We start from the raw sequence: 19827 nt of genomic DNA, 5'->3' as shown, positions 1-19827 counted from the left end.
TAGTATTTATTAAGTGATGATAAATACACTACAATAGTATTTATTAAGTGATGATAAATACACTACAATAGTATTTATTAAGTGATGATAAATACACTACAATAGTATTTATTAAGTGATGATAAATACACTACAATAGTTTTTATTAAGTGATGATAAATACACTACAATAGTATTTATTAAGTGATGATAAATACACTACAATAGTTTTTATTAAGTGATGATAAATACACTACAATAGTATTTATTAAGTGGTGATAAATACACAACTGTAATGTACTAATTTATTAAGTGCTGAAGACAGACACTGTGGTAAAGCGATCAGCCATTTCATCTTTGTAAACAAATGAGTATGAAATGACTCCTGTTCAGTGTGGGATTCTTTTTTGCAGGAAAGTTGATTTTTTAGGATAATATTTTATCAACCTGGCATCAAATAATCCTAAATTATATGAAAATTGTGGTGGAATTGCAGAAGTGTAAAAGGAATCTTGTGGGAGAGAGAGGGAGGGAGCCACCCACCCTTCACCCCTCTGCCAGCTGCTCCCAGATAAACATTCGTCTTCCACATACAATATGCTCCTACATTTATTTGTTCTTATTTTTATCTTTATAGTACTGTACAGTTTTCTCTTTATTCATACAATTTATCGAGGGTTTTACTGTATAATTTTATGGCAAAATATAAAAACCTTGAAGCAAACTAGAAATCTTGAAAAAAAGGCAAAACAAATTTCCATTCCTTATCAAGTCGATAAACTTAGCACCTATAAGTTTCGAATAAGAACAACTCTCTACCCAACATTTTTTTTCAGGTCGCATCTTTTGTGTTATTGTATAAAGAGATTTTTACTGTCTACATAACTTCCTTTAGTACATATTTTTTGGTTTGTATACCGGGTATGTCACCTTTACACCTCATTGTACTTGCGCTATTCATGCTGGGCTTTTATGTACTATTACTACCACTACTACTAATAATAATAATACTGCACTACTACTAATAAAATACTGTAATAATAATAATAATAATAATAATAATAATAACACCTGAGCAATGACTCCAACTCACATTTTCAGAATTCTCAGGTTGCTGCTTATAAGGATAGTGCTTGTAAAACTGTCGGTTCTGAACCATTTTCTTCCTCATCCGACACGGCCCCTCGGTAGCGTCCAGAATCCACTTGTCGAGTTGGGAACCCTTCATAGGCCCCCAGAGGCCTCGTTCTCGTGTTAACTCCCTCTCACACCGCTGCCAAGACTCCCACACGTAGCTCGTCATGTGTTTCTGTTTCTGTAAAAGGTTAAAAATGACAAATGTCAGCTGATCAAGTTTCTAAATCTCTGACAAAAAATTTGGTTGAAAAATGTTGATAGAATACATATTAATATTTCAACCATTTCCATAAATAGAAAAGATCATCATAATTATTATCATTATCATCATCATCATCATCCCCCTTTTAAAGAAATTTAGGCGGGACTCATATAATATTAGAGTATTGAAACATACAGTACAATACTATAAGTGCCTCACCTGCAGGTACTGCCTGTACTGCAGGTCTACAAGGTCTCCAATGATGGATATATGGGTGAAAGTTGCCATCTGCACATCTGACATGGGCATGTTAACTTTACGGATAACCATGCTGTCCTCTCGACGACCTTTAGTGCGCGAGGCCAAACGGGTCAAACCTCCTGTCACCTTCTGGAGTTTCTGTAAGTGAGAGAAACAAATAATTATTATGAAACATCACACAAGGATTACAACAAGACAGAAAACGAGTAGCCAAGAGTCTTATGAGCAGGTAGGGCTTTATGAGCAAGAGGCTATATAGTATTTATAGAACCTTTGAATACAATAGTGAGGACTTTTATTTGGGGACATTTTGTGGGACAAAATCTGTACACACACACACATAGGGGAGAGAGGTGGGGGGATATGTCTCGTCCAGGAAACCTCACACTTTTCTCACTTGAAAATGGTGATGTTTAGCACTTTAAATAATTTTATTCTTAACAAACATAGACTTTGGTAAGAAAATAATACAAAGGCACTGATACAAGGAGTCAGGATGGGAGAGTCAAGTAAGATGAATCAGAAGGTCATTAATGAAATCAAACATGTAAAGGGAAGGATTATTCTGCTGCATAACTTGACCTAAGCTAAGCCAACCTAATTGACTTACATTTGTGACACTCTGGATCTGTGTGGGAATCTCCCAAGGAAGGCGGTAGGACTGTTTCTTCTCTCCCTCCAGGAATCCCAACCAGAGTCTGTGTGATGCCTCGTTAACCAAGTCTCTTACACTTGAAAGTTCTGGAGCTTTACCAGTGCCTGCACTGAGTGACACCTTGAACACCTGAAAAAAAAAATATTTATATACTGTAATCAGAAAGAGAAACAAGTTCTCACAACATATTTGCTTTTGTATATAAAGATCTTTACATTTATTTCATGTGAATAAGGATTTTTGTCTATAAATTAATCTGATACTTAAATGTTATGCATGAATTTGCACATCCACCATGAAGAGCATCAATATGATTACTGGTATACTCTCAACTAAATAATACAAAGGGAAACCAAACACCTGCTATCATAACAACTACTCACTGACACATCCCTGATGGCCTCAAACTCTGCTAACTTAAATGATCAACACCATAAAATTACTAACCTCCTCAATTGCAGGTTTCTTGGTAATGTACAGCTCCTCCCACACCCTGGTCGCTGCTGTTGTCATCAGGTTGTGACTCTGGGTGGCTGTAGCCTCTGCGAAGTCCCTCACACTACCCTGTCTACTAATGCTCCCTGGCGTGCTTCCGCCCTTACTGCCTCCCTCACCAACCTCCACGCCCTCTGCCACGGGGTTCACGTGCCACATGGATCTATTAGTTGTGTCGGTGCTGTTAAAAAAAAAAAAAATGCAACGTTAAATAATTCATTCATACAAAATTTTCCCCCCAAAAATCATCTTTGTAAAATATAAGATTCTCTCCATTAACCATTTTACTACAGGATGGTACTTTTAATACTTTCTTTGGTTAACACAAGGGATTAAGAGTTCAAAATGACAAGTGAAAGACAAGAAAGGTGAAAATACTGTACAGTATTGGTATGGAAGAGGAATAAGTACACTTATTGAGACTTGATGATACACAGTACAGTATATGGGTGAGCAGCAGACTTAATTTTATTTAGTTCATTATCTTGTATTGATTGTTGCTTGTCTTTTCGTGTTTGTAATGTCGGATACTTTAGATAATTCTTAGGATATGTATTGTATGATGATGATGATGATGATGATGATGACTGTATCTTCCTAGACAGTTCAGTACATGGTCCTACCTCAATTACTGCTGAATCAACTATCTCACTTCTATCACTCAACCGCACCTCAGAACCCAACAAAAGGTGGCTGTATTCTTGTGGTAAATTTCATAACACGACTGTATCATATACAGTACATGATAAAAACTTGATCTTCTTCAGATTTTACCGACTTTCCAATTTTAAAATATCAACCTACACAGTAAGAAAAAAACTCGTCACTTCTTCTCTAACAAATTCCCCAAAAATATCAGCACTATCTAATGTATGAAGTGAATGTACAGTCAACCATATGAGTCCTGTTGTCTCTCCTCCTCAACTACAAACCCCCAAGAATCAGACTCGTGAATCTGAAGCATTTATGGACTGAACAGCAATGCCTCAGGTTCATGAGTCTGAGTATCGAGATTCATGGTTCAGGAGGAGAGGTGACAGGACTTTTGTGGGTGACTGTACCTACAAATTTACTTGATTTTTCTACAGTATCGAAGTCCGTCACACAAACTCAATATCCGTTCCAAATGCTGAACCTGTAAGCCTGAAACACAATTCTCAACTTACTTTATTTTAAAATCGGCTGTGAGTTGCAGTAAACAATAGGTGAGACACGCAACAAACTCCGGCTCATGATTCCCAGCTCCAAACACCACAATCCTGCAGAGACAAATAATAATATCTTCAATTTTAAGAAGTGTAGTGAGAGGAAAATGTTACAACATTTATGGTTTAGAGCTAGAGACCAAATAATGGTGTTAGTTATTGGTGTTTCAACCTTACTACCATAACATTCTAAGAACATAAAGATCATTCATTGTCTTGGAGGATATACAGTAGAGCTTAACATAATCTAAACTAATTAAACCTAACCTCCTATCTTAATCTAATGTAACCAAACCTAATCTAACCTCTTAACCTAACCTAACCTAACCTAACCAAACCAAACCAAACCTGACCCAATGCAATTGAACCTAACTCAGCCCAATGCAACTTAATTTAACTTAACCTAACTTAAGCTTTCCTAACCTAACCTAAACCTAACATTAACCATCAGAACAGGAGGGAGGCACCTGTGGGTGGTAAGTTTGTGCAGGCCCTCCAGTATGGACATCTGTGCAGCGATGGAGTCGGCTGGGCGGGACAACAGGTACAAGATGGTGCGGTTCAAACAGTGATAAATGGATTCCAAATTAATCCCCGATGCCCGACGCTTAGCTTGTGAGATGAGCTTGATGATGAAGTCGAACACCTCGTGGGGATCCTTGTTGAATACTCCTGAAAACCAGAGATCATTTAATATTATGCAGCGTAACAGATGAAGGCATGCAAGATGGTGGTGGGGGAGAGATCAACCATTAATGTAGTGACCGATAGATGTGTGTTGACATGCCCAAAATGATTCCAAGATAAGAATGTATGGTGCCACTACTACAAACGTATGACTGGACAAATGAACCTTCAGTCATAGTAGCTCTTAATCCGGCCAAGTTTTACAAGTTGAATTCAGTCCCAATGGTACCCAATCATCCTGGGCCTTAATCTTAATGGCTAGGTTATCTTTGCCTTAGGATGAAGCTGATGAGGACTGGAGCCCACTTGACCTACAAGCCATATGCTCTCTCTCTTTTTAAAATGCTTGCTTCTTTAATAAGATCATATACAGAGAAAATTCCTTTAGACACTTGTTATTACACACACACACACATGCACAAATGCACGCATGCATGCACACACTCCTGATTTATGTACTGTACAGCCCTGTAAATGTATTCAATGCATATTATTTCATTATGGCTAAATCAAATGTAAGTCTGCATATTTTCAGCCACCGGCTGCAACTCTATTAATAAACCGTTTATCATTATTATTATTATTACACACACACACACACAGGATACTATCAATATAAACTGAAATTAAAAACACTACTAATGACCTGCCCACAGTTTGTCGACAATCCTGGCAGCCAGATAGAAGACGTTGGGTGCAATGTGTTGGACCGAGCCTCCAGCGACCACGGGCAGAGCCGCTCCTTCCCCAATGAGAATGTCAGCATCTAAGAGGTGCTCCATGAGGGTACCCAGCAGCTGTGTCTGGAACTCACACACCTGAGACACACTGCTGTTCTCTGGGGTGGCCTGCAAATACCAAAATACTTAGTCAAATATCAAAGTACTTACCTGATAACTTTAGTGGCTTATTTTGTTACTTGTATTATCATATATCACACTTATGTTTCAGTCTTTACTCTTTAAAAGCTTTAAAGGTGAGTTACTTAACCAGGTGGACTCATAGAAAAGTGTGGACTATACCTCCAGCAGCAGGTCGATGGTGTGAGGGCCTTTACTAGCAGGAGGGAGGGAGAGGGAGTCCACCACCAGGTTTTTCAAGAAATCCATCACTTGTTTTTTTGCTGGATGGTTGGTCAGACTCCCATCAACCTCACACTTGACGATCACCACGTCTCCCCCGGACATGAACTGAGGAAGGTTTAGTTATGAGAACCTTACAGCTGCAGTATGTACACTATATTCTTACAAGCCTTTACTAGCTTTAATACAAGGAGTCCAGAATTAAGAGCATATGCAAATGTACAATACACACACCCACTCTTTATTTTCTGTCATTCACTCACTCTTCTAGCTATAATAAATGCCTTCTTCCCTTTCACAGCAAGGCTTCAAATATCCATCTGGTTCACCAGTCCTGCTACACACAACCCAGCAGCACCCACAAGCAGTAGTTAAGTCTTTATACTATGTACTGAACAATATGAATCCTGAGTTTAAAAAAAAAATCAGAAAAAATCTGTTGAAGACACATGACAAATGCATATTCTTCCTGAACCTGTTTTGTTGATGGTATCAGTAAACTCAGTAAACAGTACAAAAATAAAGTCATACACAGAAGACAAACATAAAATGGAATAGTGAAAAAAAAAAACCAGTGAGAGACAAATCATTCATGTTTATCAAGAACAACCAACCTTTTCATCATCAGGGGAGGTGAGGCTCTGGGGCTCAGATGAACCAGTGTAAGGGAAGAGTGTGGAGGCAAGAGCTGCCAGGACATCCCCTGAGAGGAACACTGGCAGGAAGTCTCCATTTTGCTGGTACAGGAACCTTAAGAACTGTATAAGGGTAACTGGGTAACTCTGCAACCATTCTGGCAGCTCCTTTCTGTAAAATAATTTTTTTTAATGTTTTAATTATCGCCAAAATGTGACTATTGTATTATAATTTTAATCAATCAAATTTACAATCATTTTTTTATTCGTGAACCCTAAATGATTATTATATTTTAGGGCATGCAATAAACAATATGAATGAAGTCTGATCATTGCAAAGAACATATATGTTGTTCACAATGATAAGATCACACTTTTTTTGTTCCTGTCTATTGCACGTCCTAAACTATAGTAATTATTTAGGATTCTTGAATAAAAAATTGACCTTATATTAACTTGTATTTCCTCTCCGTATCATGCACGCTGCCCTCATTTACACAGACTTAACAATTAGTTGATGGATCCGGGAGAGATGGCATTAATTAAGAGGTGGTCACGTCTCAGTTGCTTGAAGCTACTGATGGACCTCTTAATACCAGCCTCTCCTCATCCAGAAAATTAATTGGTCAGTCTATCTATCTATCATATCTATCGCTACAAGGTATCTATCTATTTATCAAGCATGCATTAATGAGTAAGTAATATCTCCGTTAGCCGGAATCCCTCAAACCCAGAACTCTCCGATAGCCGGAATTGAAATTTTCTCGGAAAATCGTTCCCAAAGCCGTAATTTTCCGGAAAATTAAGGCTTTGGGAATGATTTTCCGAGGAGCACATTTTATGGGAAATTCCGACAAAATTTTCCCGGTATTCGGAAAATTCTGGGGATGGGGAAGTTTTTTTTCCGGGTTTGAGAGATGAAAATCAGGCAAATTTTCTGGAAATTCCGAGAAAATTTTCTCCGTTACCCAGAAAATTCCAGGGATGGGGGATTTTTCCGGCTTCAAGAGAGTCGTCTCGTTACCTGGAAATCTCTCATTCCCAGAAGTGCTTTGCACCAATTGTTCCGGCTAGTGGAGATATCACTGTACAATCCTTTACAATGTTTAGTCAATAAAACATACACATATTTAGCATTAAACTGTTCTTAATGTATGAATGATAACTAAACACAGTACAGAACCCTCATTGGAAGGAAGACTCTGGCAGTGGTTAGATACACAACCTCCCTCTTACCATGGAAACTTACTTATCTGCCTTTGTCCAGAATTTGTTTATACCAGTTTTCTCTAGGACCTGACCCTTCTCAACCTTTATCTAGGATCTCCCTATCTCAGCCCTTATACAGGACCTTCCCCTGCCCCTCCCGAAACAAACAAGGGCAACCTGTATTTAATTTGCCTGATACATCAGGCTATGAAGATTAGCAGTGCCCAACAGCCCAGACTAGGGGCAGGGCAAATGATTTTTGGTGTCCATGGGCGCATCACTCCACCTCACCCTACTTGTTTAACCAGGGAGGTCCGTCAATGGGCCGCTTGTCATCAGTGTACCAGGATTAGTGACCTCAGCCATGTGCACGTAATTTACTTCTATATTAAGTCAGTCAGCCAACTTGTCAACATTTCAAAGGAACTGCCAAGCTGAGAGGCTGTAGACATGAGGTGACAGGAGTTATGACCTCACCTCACATAACAAGTGCTACTGCCACTGAAACCAAATTATGGGGGGTGAGGGTAGTAAGAGTAGATGATCATAAGTACCACCTCCACCCACAAAAAATTTATGACATCACATGACAAGGGTTACTGCCACTGACACCATTTAGATGGACACAAGTCAACTGTGAGTTGACACACACAATAAATTTGAATGTTTTAAGATAATTTTTTTAACTTTTGCCTTTAAAAAAATATGGGCAAAGAAATTTTCTCAGAAAATTTGTCAGGGCAAGTAAAAAAAAATTGTGAACAAATAAATTTCATACGTTGCTAGCCCAGGAGAAGTAAATGTTCCACATAACCAACACAGTCCAAGATGGTCAGATGAATCTATATTATGTAGTGTATTAAACTCCCCAATACTGTACTGTACAGTACTATGTTTTGTTTATTTCATGAGAGACTTACACCTGTCTGTCTCTTCTCTGTTACTTGAAGATGGTAATTAATGAGTTTTTTATTTTTCTTTATTTATATACAAATAATGGCATTAATGGCTATGTATATCATGACACATAGCTAAGAGGTTACCTTTTTTATGATATTTACTAAGCATATTCATGTAAATATGTGTGTGTGTATGTGTGTGTGTGTGCATGCATATGTATGTGCATGTGTGTGTGTGTGTGTTAAGCACTCATAAGCCAATAAGCAATATACAGTATAGCGATCAACACACACTCATTAACAACAAGAAACACAAAATCAACACAGAAATAAAACACAAAACATAAAGAAAAAACCTACGTGCTCTTTGATGATGAAGCGTTGATAAATTCTCTGTAGGGGGAAATGAACAAAAAATATTTAAAAAAGGACGAATGATGAAGTCAAACCAAATACTGTGCTGCTGTTGTCAAGTTAGTAATAATGTACATACAGTATACCTTTAGTATACAGTACCGCAAAACCTTGTTAGTTCATACGTCTGTAATCAATTCTTATTTAGGCTAATTAATACCTTTTCAATTTTAATTTCTAAACTTTCATTAGTTAAAAATAGTACTGTCTTTTGTAACTTGGGGAAGGCATAGAATTTTTTATAAACTGATTTTCTTATATAACCTCATTTATACCCACAATGAGTCTGACTTATCAAGGTTTTACTGTACCTGTAAGAGTAATGAGTAATTAAAAAATCTACTTGGTACACAAAATATTATTACAGGCAGGTAAGAACAAGGGAACATTACCTGGGTTATCTTGAACTAAATTATGGACATCTAAAATAAACAAAATAAATAAAAACTCAGAATATTTACAATTCTATCCATCTCTAATTCTAATAATATCTTCCCTCCTCTCCTAGCCTCTGTATGAGAGGAACAGGACAAGGAATACAAACACTAAAACAAAAAGATAATAAACAAAAAAGGTAATGCATGCTGGGTAACTATAATAAACAACAATGAGAAAACAAAAATAGCCTAACTGATTAAAAGGATTTACCTGCATAAACACTTCAAACATGACTACTGTAGATCCTGCGAGCCTTAGTCCTAATGGGTGCCTGACTGGGGTAAACATTTAGGGTTTTGGCCCATTACAATTTGGACTCAGTCTCTGTGGGCATTAGAGGCCTCCTGTCAACTTGTTGCTATGTCACACACTAATACTCTCTTCTTACTCATGCAGCTTCATTTATATTATAGTCCCATTTATTTCTATTTAGCTGTTAAATTTTATCTGCTGCAATGTACATGAGGTGGATCACAGGATACAGACAGGGAAATACTAATGAGAGACGAGCAAGAAGAGTGTAGCTACTGAGTGACAGGGAAGGTCAGATGCAGTGGGTAAAACATTTCATGCACATTTCCTCATACAGTATCATCAACTATCATACAAAGTAATCATTGTCTTCCACACTGATTATAAAGCTTAAAAGCAATTAATTTCATATGCTAAGGTGAGCTGCCAAAGGTGACCACATTCATTTCTCATAAATTCTTTCGGTGCAATAAATCTAAATCTGGGGACATAAACTAACTAAAACAACTATAGTACAAAATTATGGTGTTATTTTAGTGAATGTAAACACTGTACAAACCCTTTCTCCTCCTGGTTGAGCATTGCTCGCACCATGGCGAGAATGGCGATGGCAGCCTCCGGGCACAGAGACACACGGCCAGAAATGGTCGTGGCACACTGGCTGGCCGGCACTCCAAACACAAACGTCCAAATACTATCAAGGTCCAACTGGAAAGGAACACACACACAATATAAAATGGATGTTTGGCACTACACAAACACAAAGGTCCAAATACTGTACTTTCAAGATCTGGCTGAAGATAAACATACATAAACATGTACAGGTATCTAAAAATGTACCTTAAAAGCAACAAATGCAATGCCCTTAAAATGTACAGTACGAGTAATATGATGTAGAAGATAACAAGACATGAAATAAGGAAAATAAAACCTTACAGATATTCCATTAACACTCACACATCATGACATGCATCGCGCCAAATCACTGGGTAGCACTATTTGCATCGGTGAGGCAAATCACGTCATTAAACGTTTCAAAATTTGCCAAAAAAGATAATTGTGATGTACAGGGGTCTTTCCATGTGTCATAGATGACTGCATGAACTTGTGAGGGAAGCTTTCAGAAAGTATCAAAGTGTGGTTAGAGTTCCGCTGTCCATCGGTGTCTTCCCGTCAGCCGTGTTGGCAGGTCTCATTTGTCCCTTTATCTCCTCTCCCACCCTCCCCATAATTAGTTACATCAAAAGCCAACTCTGGAAAGCTCATAAAAATCTGCTTCTATAACTACTGTATGAAAATAACTTGGTAGATTCGTGAGAAATATCAATTATATGATGTTAGGACCACAATATCTTTTCCTGTTTATTTGGTGAGAAAAAATATAGTCATATTCTCATCTTATTTAGTTTTTCTGACTGTGTTGAAGCCAAAACAATAATATAGCCAGTGATAAAATTTTTCTTAAATATTCTTGTGGGATAAATTGGCTGCAGAATGAAGATGGCCAAACCTCATGTAAGTGGTCCCATATGACTTTTGTCATAGTCACAGAAACTTAAAACCTAGTCGAGTGCCTGAGAGGGTTAAAACACCATTAGCCTCTACCTCCCGACCCCCCGACAAAACACACTACCATTAGCCTCATTATACTGACCTTGGTGTTGTTTTGAACATTCTTGACAGGCTGTCCCAGAAGCAGTGCCAAGAGTAGGTAATATACTTGTGGGATGTGAATATGTCGAGGAACAAGCCATGTCAGAACTTGGAACCCGGGTATGTGCCACGCCTCCTCGCGGATCTCACTCAAGGAACGCACAACAGAGCCAACAGAGTAACCTGAAATATACAATAATTTACAAGGTACAGTATATGGAATTTCTGTATTCATTAAAATGTACTATAAATGTTCACTGAAGGCGACATATTTAGCTGTAACATATTACACAACATAGAGTCATACAGTACTTACTTCCTCCCATAATCAGAGTGGAACTAATTTGATACAAGTAAATCACTGATCCATATGAATATTATACATAATTTACATCAATTTTCAAGAAATTCCATCTAAAACTGATGGATGATTTGAAAATTTTTAAATTTCAAAGAAAACTTTTAATGAGACAGACTGACTTACCCTTACACATATATCTTTAATTACATCTACAAAAGCAAATCTTATTTCATTTTGCTACAGAAACAAAAAGGTAATTTTAGATTTATATTTGCTCACATACTGTACACCCTATTACTCATTAATCCCAGTCCCAGATCTCTTAAATTTTCAAGACTCTGAATTTACAGCATTACATAGGAATCTAAAATTTAAAAGATGGCTGATGAAAAAATGACTGTTAAGGTTCAAGGTGTTAAGGAAACTAATCCCAATAGGCTGGCCCCAACATGACCAAAGTGCTAGAAACACATTAGGACTGACACACCCTCGGACTGATCATGTTATACTGAGTTGGGGTCTCTTACGGTCCACAAGGCCGGTAACCATAGTTAGTAAAAGTCTAATGAAACCTGCCTCTGACATCACAAGACCCTATAGCTATATTCCCTGACAGAGTAAGGTACAACTGACACAGACACACACACCTTTATACACCATAATAATAAAGACACACACCTTTATACACCATAATAATAAAGACACACAAACACAGCCACAGTACAAAGACAAATAAACACCACATACCAAGTACTTGACCAAACTTGTTGTTAGTAACCTGGTGGGCATCAATCATCCAGCCACCATTCTGGGAAGCATCTCGGAATTTCTGCAAAATCCCCGAGTTAGACAGCAGAGCCACAAGCATGCGCAGGGCGATGAGGACGGTGGAGGGGTGAAGGTGACCCTGGGCGAACAACAGTACCCAGTCCAGCCCCAAGACTTTGACCACCTCCTCACAAAACCTGGAGGAGAATATGGTAATGTAAATACTGTACTATACATATAATAAGGATAACATAAATATGCATATAACAAACATAACAAATATACATAGTGTATGACAAAATTATCATAAATATATTGTACATAGTGTATGCTGTAACAGATATCATTATTCATACAACAAAATACACTTCCTTAATATAGGCCATAAATAACAGTAATCAATGATCACTTTACACAGCTCCGTCTGCATCACAAGAAGGCCAGTGGCTCTCCTAATGAGAACTTCATCCACTCACCATCATCAAGGCAACTTACACCACTCCCTACACTGACACACAGATACATTATATATATTTACTCATCAATTCAGCAATATTTTCAAATGAGATCAATAAATATACCAAACCCAAAAGAAATCCCCATTAACCCTTAGTATCCATTTTTTATATCCTCATCAATTAATATTCTCTTCTGTTACTGAATTCATAGTACAGTAGTGTAATTGTCTAATACCTTTACTTTACTCTCACTTCTGCAGGAGATGGATGAAGAAATACAGATAATACAGACACCTTACTTCATAGACTGTGGACCATGGGAAGTAAAGTGTGTGACAGAAAAAACAACTATTTCCATAACATACTACTCTAAAATGTAAATAAATAACTAAATACTTACCCTAAATGTATGGTGTTCTTATTTGAGTTATAGAGGAGTGTGTGAACAATCTCCAGACACTTGTTCCTCAGCAGAACACTCCTCACAGACATGATGGTGTAATCCCCATTCTCCATTCCCTTTTCGTCCCCACACGTCTTAATCTCAATGTGTTTTTCGGATATACTGAGGATTGGGAGAGTTGACACGATGAACTGCCCAAAGCTGAAAATGAAGTGAATAATAAATAAATTAATTAATATAAAAATAAGCAAATATTCTTTTTAAAGTACAATGCTGTATCCACTTTTATGAGTAATCACACTAAAATTATCTGATCTTACCGACACACTTATCATTTTCTTTTACACTTTTGCTATTCAACAAAACTCATTCATTCATTCAGTCTACCTGCAAGTACCTAAACAAATGTATTCTTCTTCTATACAGAGTTCTCTTCCACAACAAGGCCGAGGTTCTTTATCTGGTTCACCTGCTGGTCACCTGACACACCACATCAGTGACACACACCAGTAGTACATATGTCTCCCTCCAAAAACCTCTTATTACAATGACCAATATTTTGATGTGAGGAAATACACACTAACATTTAAATCACAAGATAAAACCCGCCGAATACATACCATAAGAGATCTTGTTGACGCGGATTATTGGCTAACAGTGTTGTGAGGAGAGTGAAAATGACAGAAGTGGTTTGTGAGCTCAGTGACATGAGGTTACTGTTAGCTGCAAACGCTGCAATGGTGGCGGTGTTGTTGTTGTTCATGGAGGACGAATTTGTGGAAGATGATGAACTGTTTGAAGGAGAGGAGGAAGCTACTTCTTTGCCTTGTGACTGCTCCCACAACAGGAATAACAGCCTTTGTACCAAACGTAATGACCTGTGAAAAAAAAGACATCTTTCTTGAAAAAACTTACAAGACAATGTTACTGGACTGACAACAATGCATTAAAACTTTGTGAGTTAGCTGCCATAAACATAAAATATACAGGCAATTATATATGTACTTGCTCTTATATTGGATTGTAGAGAAAACTTGAAATTCTTTATGATTCTAAAAATGAAATTTCTTTTTACCTCATTTTGCGAACATTATGATGCCTCTCTCCTGACTCACGTGCCAACTCCACCAAATGTTCCAGCAGAGTGCGGCACAGCTCCCCAGGGGCATCAGACCAAACCTACATGGAAGAAAATCACAATTACTTTTTTCGTTTTTTACTTTTGGAAATATTTCCAAACAGGATGGCTGGCTGGAGTCAAGACCAACACATGCACACACCTCTTGTACCAGGCAGTTTACAGGACCGGCTGCCCTCCGATCAATGAGATTACTTCCATATCTAAAGTTAAATTGTACAGTACGTATGTTCACATTGTTCCCCCATATTACTTCTATTTTTGTATTGAAAGCTTCTGTTAATCAAGTGACTCATTCCCCAATTTCATTATGTCATTTTTATCATCTCTCTTTATTGTATATTTGCAGCCTTTTGGTTGCCATGTTATCCCAATAAACAGTTAAATATTACAGCCACTCCTCGACTTACAACCACCCAGACATACGACCGTCCCAGTCGTACCAATTTTTTTTTCAAATTACGTATTATCGAGTCCCGACGTTAGTGATTGCGCTGTGTACTGACAAAATTTTCGTTTGTAATTCCCTTTAAAATGTCTGGCAAGCTTAAAAGTGAGAGTTTTGTGGTGCTGAGAAGAAAAAGAGACACCCATTTTGGATTTTCTATTTATTATTTTTGCATTTTCGATTTACAACCAATTCGACTTACGACCTGGATTTGGGTCCCTAACCCCGTCGTAAGTCAAGGAGTGGCTGTATAATTATTACTGTATATCTGCTGTCATTCATTCTCTGCTATATGTTCCCCTTCCACAACAAGGCTCAAAGGTTCCTTATAGTCCTACCACTTCATGTAACCCGGCACCAGCCACCATCAGACAGCACAGCCACCCCATAAACCACCCAACACTTTTCTCTAAATGTGGACCTACACTTTCTGAATGTTTGTTCATTCACCTACACTTATACATACCTGGTACTGTACAGTGGCTGGTGCATTTTCTGAGAGGTGGCAACTCTGTGTTTGTTAATATTATATTAAAACTCCCATAATGGCCCTCAGGGATGTTGTAGTAGTAATCAGACTAAGGATGCTAGATAAGCATTCCACAGAGATGCCACAGCTCACAAAATGCACCAGCCACTTTACCAGGTATAAGGGCAGAGGACTACGTAATTCCTCCATTCCTCGTACGTGACAAGTGTATCACTGATTTCATGGCTCGTGCTCTATTTAAGTTCAATCATATCATAGAGGTTATGATAACCATATTCATAACAATGCATAGATGATTTTTTTAACATTGCAAGATATGTTTGAGAACTATCATAGAACAATCATAATTCTCATAAACTGCTTACACAATCTGTACACTGCAATATTTCAAGTACTGTACTGTAATGTGAGATGCCAATATATTAAAGTAAAAATATAGAACCGGGATACAGGAAATTGAGGCAATGGAAATTAAACTTACTCAACTGAGGCACATAAACCACTGAGTTCAATTCATCAATAAGAAAACCTGGATTAAAGTATATCTGGCCTTGATACATTACTCACCTCCAGGTCACACAGAAGGTCATTAAAGGCAGGGGTGTTAGGTATGGCCGAGGACTCCCGAGCCTCACCAGAACCCGCCAGAGTCATGCACAGGTGGAGGATGTGTGAGTTGAGGAGTGACTTTTTCTTCCGTAACAGAAGCGCCAATGTCTGGTATCCCAAACTCTGATTCATCTCTAGTTGAGCTGGAAAATATAATCCCACGTATAATTAACGAGAGAATCTTTTTCTTATTCCTAATTAAATCATTCCTATCATTTTCCATGTTTGATTTACCTCACTTCACATTTATTTCTCTCCTGCCTTGATATATCTGTGTCCCGGACTCCCCTACACAAAGATAAAAAACATACAGATTGGCAGACATTCTTATTACTGTAATATATTAAGTAGCAGTAATAGCAGTGCAAAAGAGCTTAATCTGACATTCTTTACTTCCTAATGAGGGGACTTACTAAATGTTCTCCAAACACTTAACTCAAAGGCCCATCTTAGTACTATAATTATCCATGTATTGGCTATAGAATTTCTAGTAATAGGAAACAAGTATTGTAATATAAGTTCGAGTACATTATGGTGTAGACACGAGGTACAATATACAGTACCTGTACTGTATAGACCTTTGAAGATCAAATGGTATCTGGCTGGTTTCTCCATTTTAAGTTGTTCTTGGTGCTGGATAATATACCAAATGCTAACCAATGGAAGTTCAGCCATATTTGAAAAGTACCAACCAATTACTACCCAGTCTGGTACCATGTAATTACCACCAAATACCACCTATTCTAACCACACAAACTAGGGAGAAATAATTCTTACCTGTTTTACTGGTTTTAATAACACAAGAAAGAGCTTTAACCGATGCATACAAGGACTCCACATCTTTGGACATGGCGACCAAACCTGAGAAAGAAAAGTGAAGCTTAATAGTTTCTGTTAAGTGTAATTTTTATTGGATTGTTTGGATATTCTGTCAACATCAGTATTTATGTATCACAGTTTCAATGGTTAAAACCTCAAGGACTTTCTCTGGTTGCTTTGTTGGTTATCCTTGGTTGAATTCCATTACTGTTATTGTTGCTTGTATATCTGCACTGTCTATGTACAAGTTTGTATACTGACACTGTCTAAATACATTAGAAATTGAAAACTGGCCTTGTCTATGTACACTGCAAAGTGTACCTGTGTTGTCTGTATACATATTGAGCTTTATCCTGAATAAGGTTTAACTCATCATTAGATTAGTACCAGCCAGCACTGCCGAGGGGATTTCCTGGGTACTGTAATGACCCCTGTAGACCTGTTAGCATATTACAAATTACCTGGGAAGAGCATCAAGTTCATGAAGTCTTAGTTAACCCCATCACTTTGAAGATGCCTCTTTAAACATTTTATGTGGCAGACATCAGACAATTTTACTCAGCAGAGAGAGACCCTCATACACAAGGGGTTAAAAGAGTCAACCAACATTGTACACCTACCCAACAGGACAGAACATCCACCGACATTATCCAGCATGGCAGCGACAGGCCTCGGACAGAAGACCCTCACTCCGAGATAACCGACCACTACCCCTCCCAGGGAACGAGAGGGCCCACTCAGATGAGCAGCTGAGTTGTGCAGGACACGAATGGGGGTGGCATTCTCGTGTGAAGACATACCATGCTGAATCATGAAGTAAATTAGATATCTGATATACAGTTGTGGGTAATAAATCTCAGCCATCAATACGTTCCATTTCTATATACAGGGCATAGTATTTCAATGACTGTCGTCTACTAGCCATCATATCATGCCTATAAGATTCTGGTGTATATTAAACTATTTTGTTTTTAAATCTGTCAAGGTTTTTCTTGCCAAAAATGGAGGCTGCCTGTAATCAAAGACAAACACACTCTCTCCCAATAACCACATATGTGCAAGAAATGGAACACAAGGAACATGAAACATCCACTAATTATGACTGCCATTTAAGAGTTAATTGTTCATTCTTGCTACCATAACAGTGTTCCCCCATGGTCACCCCTTCACAATAAGACCTAATACAGTACATCTTTCTAGTTCACCGTTGTTACTCCCCAAAACCTAATAGGTATTACCCCAAAAAATTCTGACTATAAAGTACAGCAAAATATTTTAATCTTGAATAGACAATGTGAAGGAAGAGACACATCTACAGACCTGTTTAGCTATTGCTCTGTTGTCCACCTTGGAATACATCTTTCTGATCTTATTCAACGTGAGGTGAGATATTGCCGTGGCATTTAAACCAAATATGACTTTTTCTTCAGGAACAACAGCAACTGACTGTGAAATCTGACTATCTACACCTGAAAATGAGAAATAAATTAATAAAATTTTGAAGCTTAGTGGCATGATTCATCAGCAGACTGTCAGAGAAAACTTACTGGGTATGTAAAAGAAGATAAATATTAGTAAAACAAACACCTTTGTGGTAAAATTTAAGTTAATTTCTTCTTTTCTTACTGTCTCATTAAGTTCATAAAATAGTCTATTTCAATAAAACAAAGTCTAGGACTCTAGAATAAGTATATCATACATGTCAGCAGGTATGGACCCATGTCAGAGAACCAAGGGATGAATAACTGTGGTGAAAGAACAAAACAACTTGCTACACAATGATGCACAAACTGTTAAACACTGCTGTGTAATATCATATTTGCTTTCCACTTGGGGATTCTTCTGTTGCAAAATACACAAAGACAACAATTAATTTACCCAATGGAAATCACCGGCACCCCAAAACCTACCAGGTATCTGCGCTGCCTGTAAGGAACCGGTGTAGTGAGGGCCAAGTTGGTGGAGCTGGTTGACCATCTGTGGTTGTAACACTTCCTCCACCAGGTGACAGCAGCTCTGCTTCCACACAAGTCTGGAGTGTCTTCTGTATGCTGGAGGAGTACCGATGTAGGCGTATACGGAGGAAGCGATGGTGAGGTTTGCTGCTCCTCCGCCAGGATTTTGCAGGATGTAGTGAAGCTTCTTTTGAGTAACAAGTTGACCGTCAATGTAGATGCAGAGTGAGGAATTTTTGAGCACTGAACGACTTAACGATACAGTCAGGTGATGCCACTGACCTTCAGTTAACAAGTCAGGACACCAGACACGACATCCAAAGTCACCAACTACTTCAGGTTCCCACTCTGTCACACCTAGAATGGAAATGGAAATAAATAAATAAATAAATAAATAATTCATAACATTAACTAGCAATTCACATAAAATAAAACACTTCTAACAATGAAAATAATGAAAAATTTATAATTAACAACAAACCTTGTCCTGGCTGTGGGAAATTTGTTTCGTGTGTAGACACAATAAGTGCTTTGTCCCTCGCAGAGATGACGATCGAGAGACAGACCAGGTGATGATCGCGGCCGGGAACGTGTCGGACGAGGGTTAACACACGTACACAGTGGGGGTCAGTCCTGGGGTCACTGTATTTTTCAACACACACCCAGGTGCTGTATGTCAGGCCAGTTTGAGGTGGGAAAATTCTGTCTCCTGGAAGAAAATACAGCTTAAGTTAGTATACAAAGACAATTCTTATACAATACTGTACATTACAGTACAACTAATATTATAGTAATGTATTCAAAAAACGAAATCAATCACACAGTTTAAGACCATTTTGAAAAACATGTTCCTAATACTTTATGGTCTGAACAAAGGAGGAGGAAGAGGAGGAAAAACAATAAAGTGTCAAAAATTATGTAAATACTGTACTGTAGTAAAATAATGAAGAATATGTGAAGTAAGACAAGTGTAGAAGGGCAACAACAGAAGAAAATCTTTGGCAAGACTCGGGGTAAAAAGAAGATTTACATACAGTACTACTAATTAATATATTTGTTTAGGAGAAAAGGAGCCACCCCTTAACTCTTAAAACAGTGAATAAGGAATTTTCTCCTCTGTCCCTATATGTGTAAAAACTGGAATACTGTACAAGAACATGAAACATCCATTGATGTTGGCTGTCATCCATACAGCCAACATCCACTGATGATGGCTGCCATTTATAGGTTAACTT

The 19827-nt window shown here is 37.9% G+C and overlaps 1 protein-coding gene across 2 annotated transcripts in view; it reads right to left on the bottom strand.

Annotated features, from left to right (window-relative positions):
- Positions 1-19827, bottom strand: part of LOC121860573 (WD repeat and FYVE domain-containing protein 3-like) — a 67671-nt gene that overhangs the window by 31870 nt on the left and 15974 nt on the right. The window contains exons 21-42 of one of the 2 annotated variants that reach the window (XM_042357742.1): positions 19074-19301; positions 18548-18949; positions 17958-18106; positions 17258-17441; positions 16596-16679; positions 15777-15961; positions 14209-14312; positions 13754-14011; positions 13131-13334; positions 12252-12469; positions 11205-11386; positions 10110-10258; positions 8807-8839; positions 6318-6510; positions 5644-5811; positions 5268-5469; positions 4402-4606; positions 3896-3988; positions 2682-2910; positions 2190-2363; positions 1538-1717; positions 1073-1294 (exon numbers count right to left, since the gene is read on the bottom strand). In XM_042357742.1, coding sequence (XP_042213676.1) covers positions 1073-1294; positions 1538-1717; positions 2190-2363; positions 2682-2910; positions 3896-3988; positions 4402-4606; positions 5268-5469; positions 5644-5811; positions 6318-6510; positions 8807-8839; positions 10110-10258; positions 11205-11386; positions 12252-12469; positions 13131-13334; positions 13754-14011; positions 14209-14312; positions 15777-15961; positions 16596-16679; positions 17258-17441; positions 17958-18106; positions 18548-18949; positions 19074-19301 — 4046 coding nt within the window. The remainder of the gene's footprint in view (positions 1-1072; positions 1295-1537; positions 1718-2189; positions 2364-2681; positions 2911-3895; positions 3989-4401; positions 4607-5267; positions 5470-5643; positions 5812-6317; positions 6511-8806; positions 8840-10109; positions 10259-11204; positions 11387-12251; positions 12470-13130; positions 13335-13753; positions 14012-14208; positions 14313-15776; positions 15962-16595; positions 16680-17257; positions 17442-17957; positions 18107-18547; positions 18950-19073; positions 19302-19827) is intronic. The other variant, XM_042357743.1, reaches the window with a different exon arrangement.

This window comes from Homarus americanus, unplaced genomic scaffold (assembly GCF_018991925.1).
Source record: "Homarus americanus isolate GMGI-L3 unplaced genomic scaffold, GMGI_Hamer_2.0 scaffold11150, whole genome shotgun sequence".
Classification (NCBI taxonomy): Eukaryota; Metazoa; Arthropoda; class Malacostraca; order Decapoda; family Nephropidae; genus Homarus; species Homarus americanus.
This window is presented reverse-complemented; position numbering and strand designations above follow the sequence as displayed.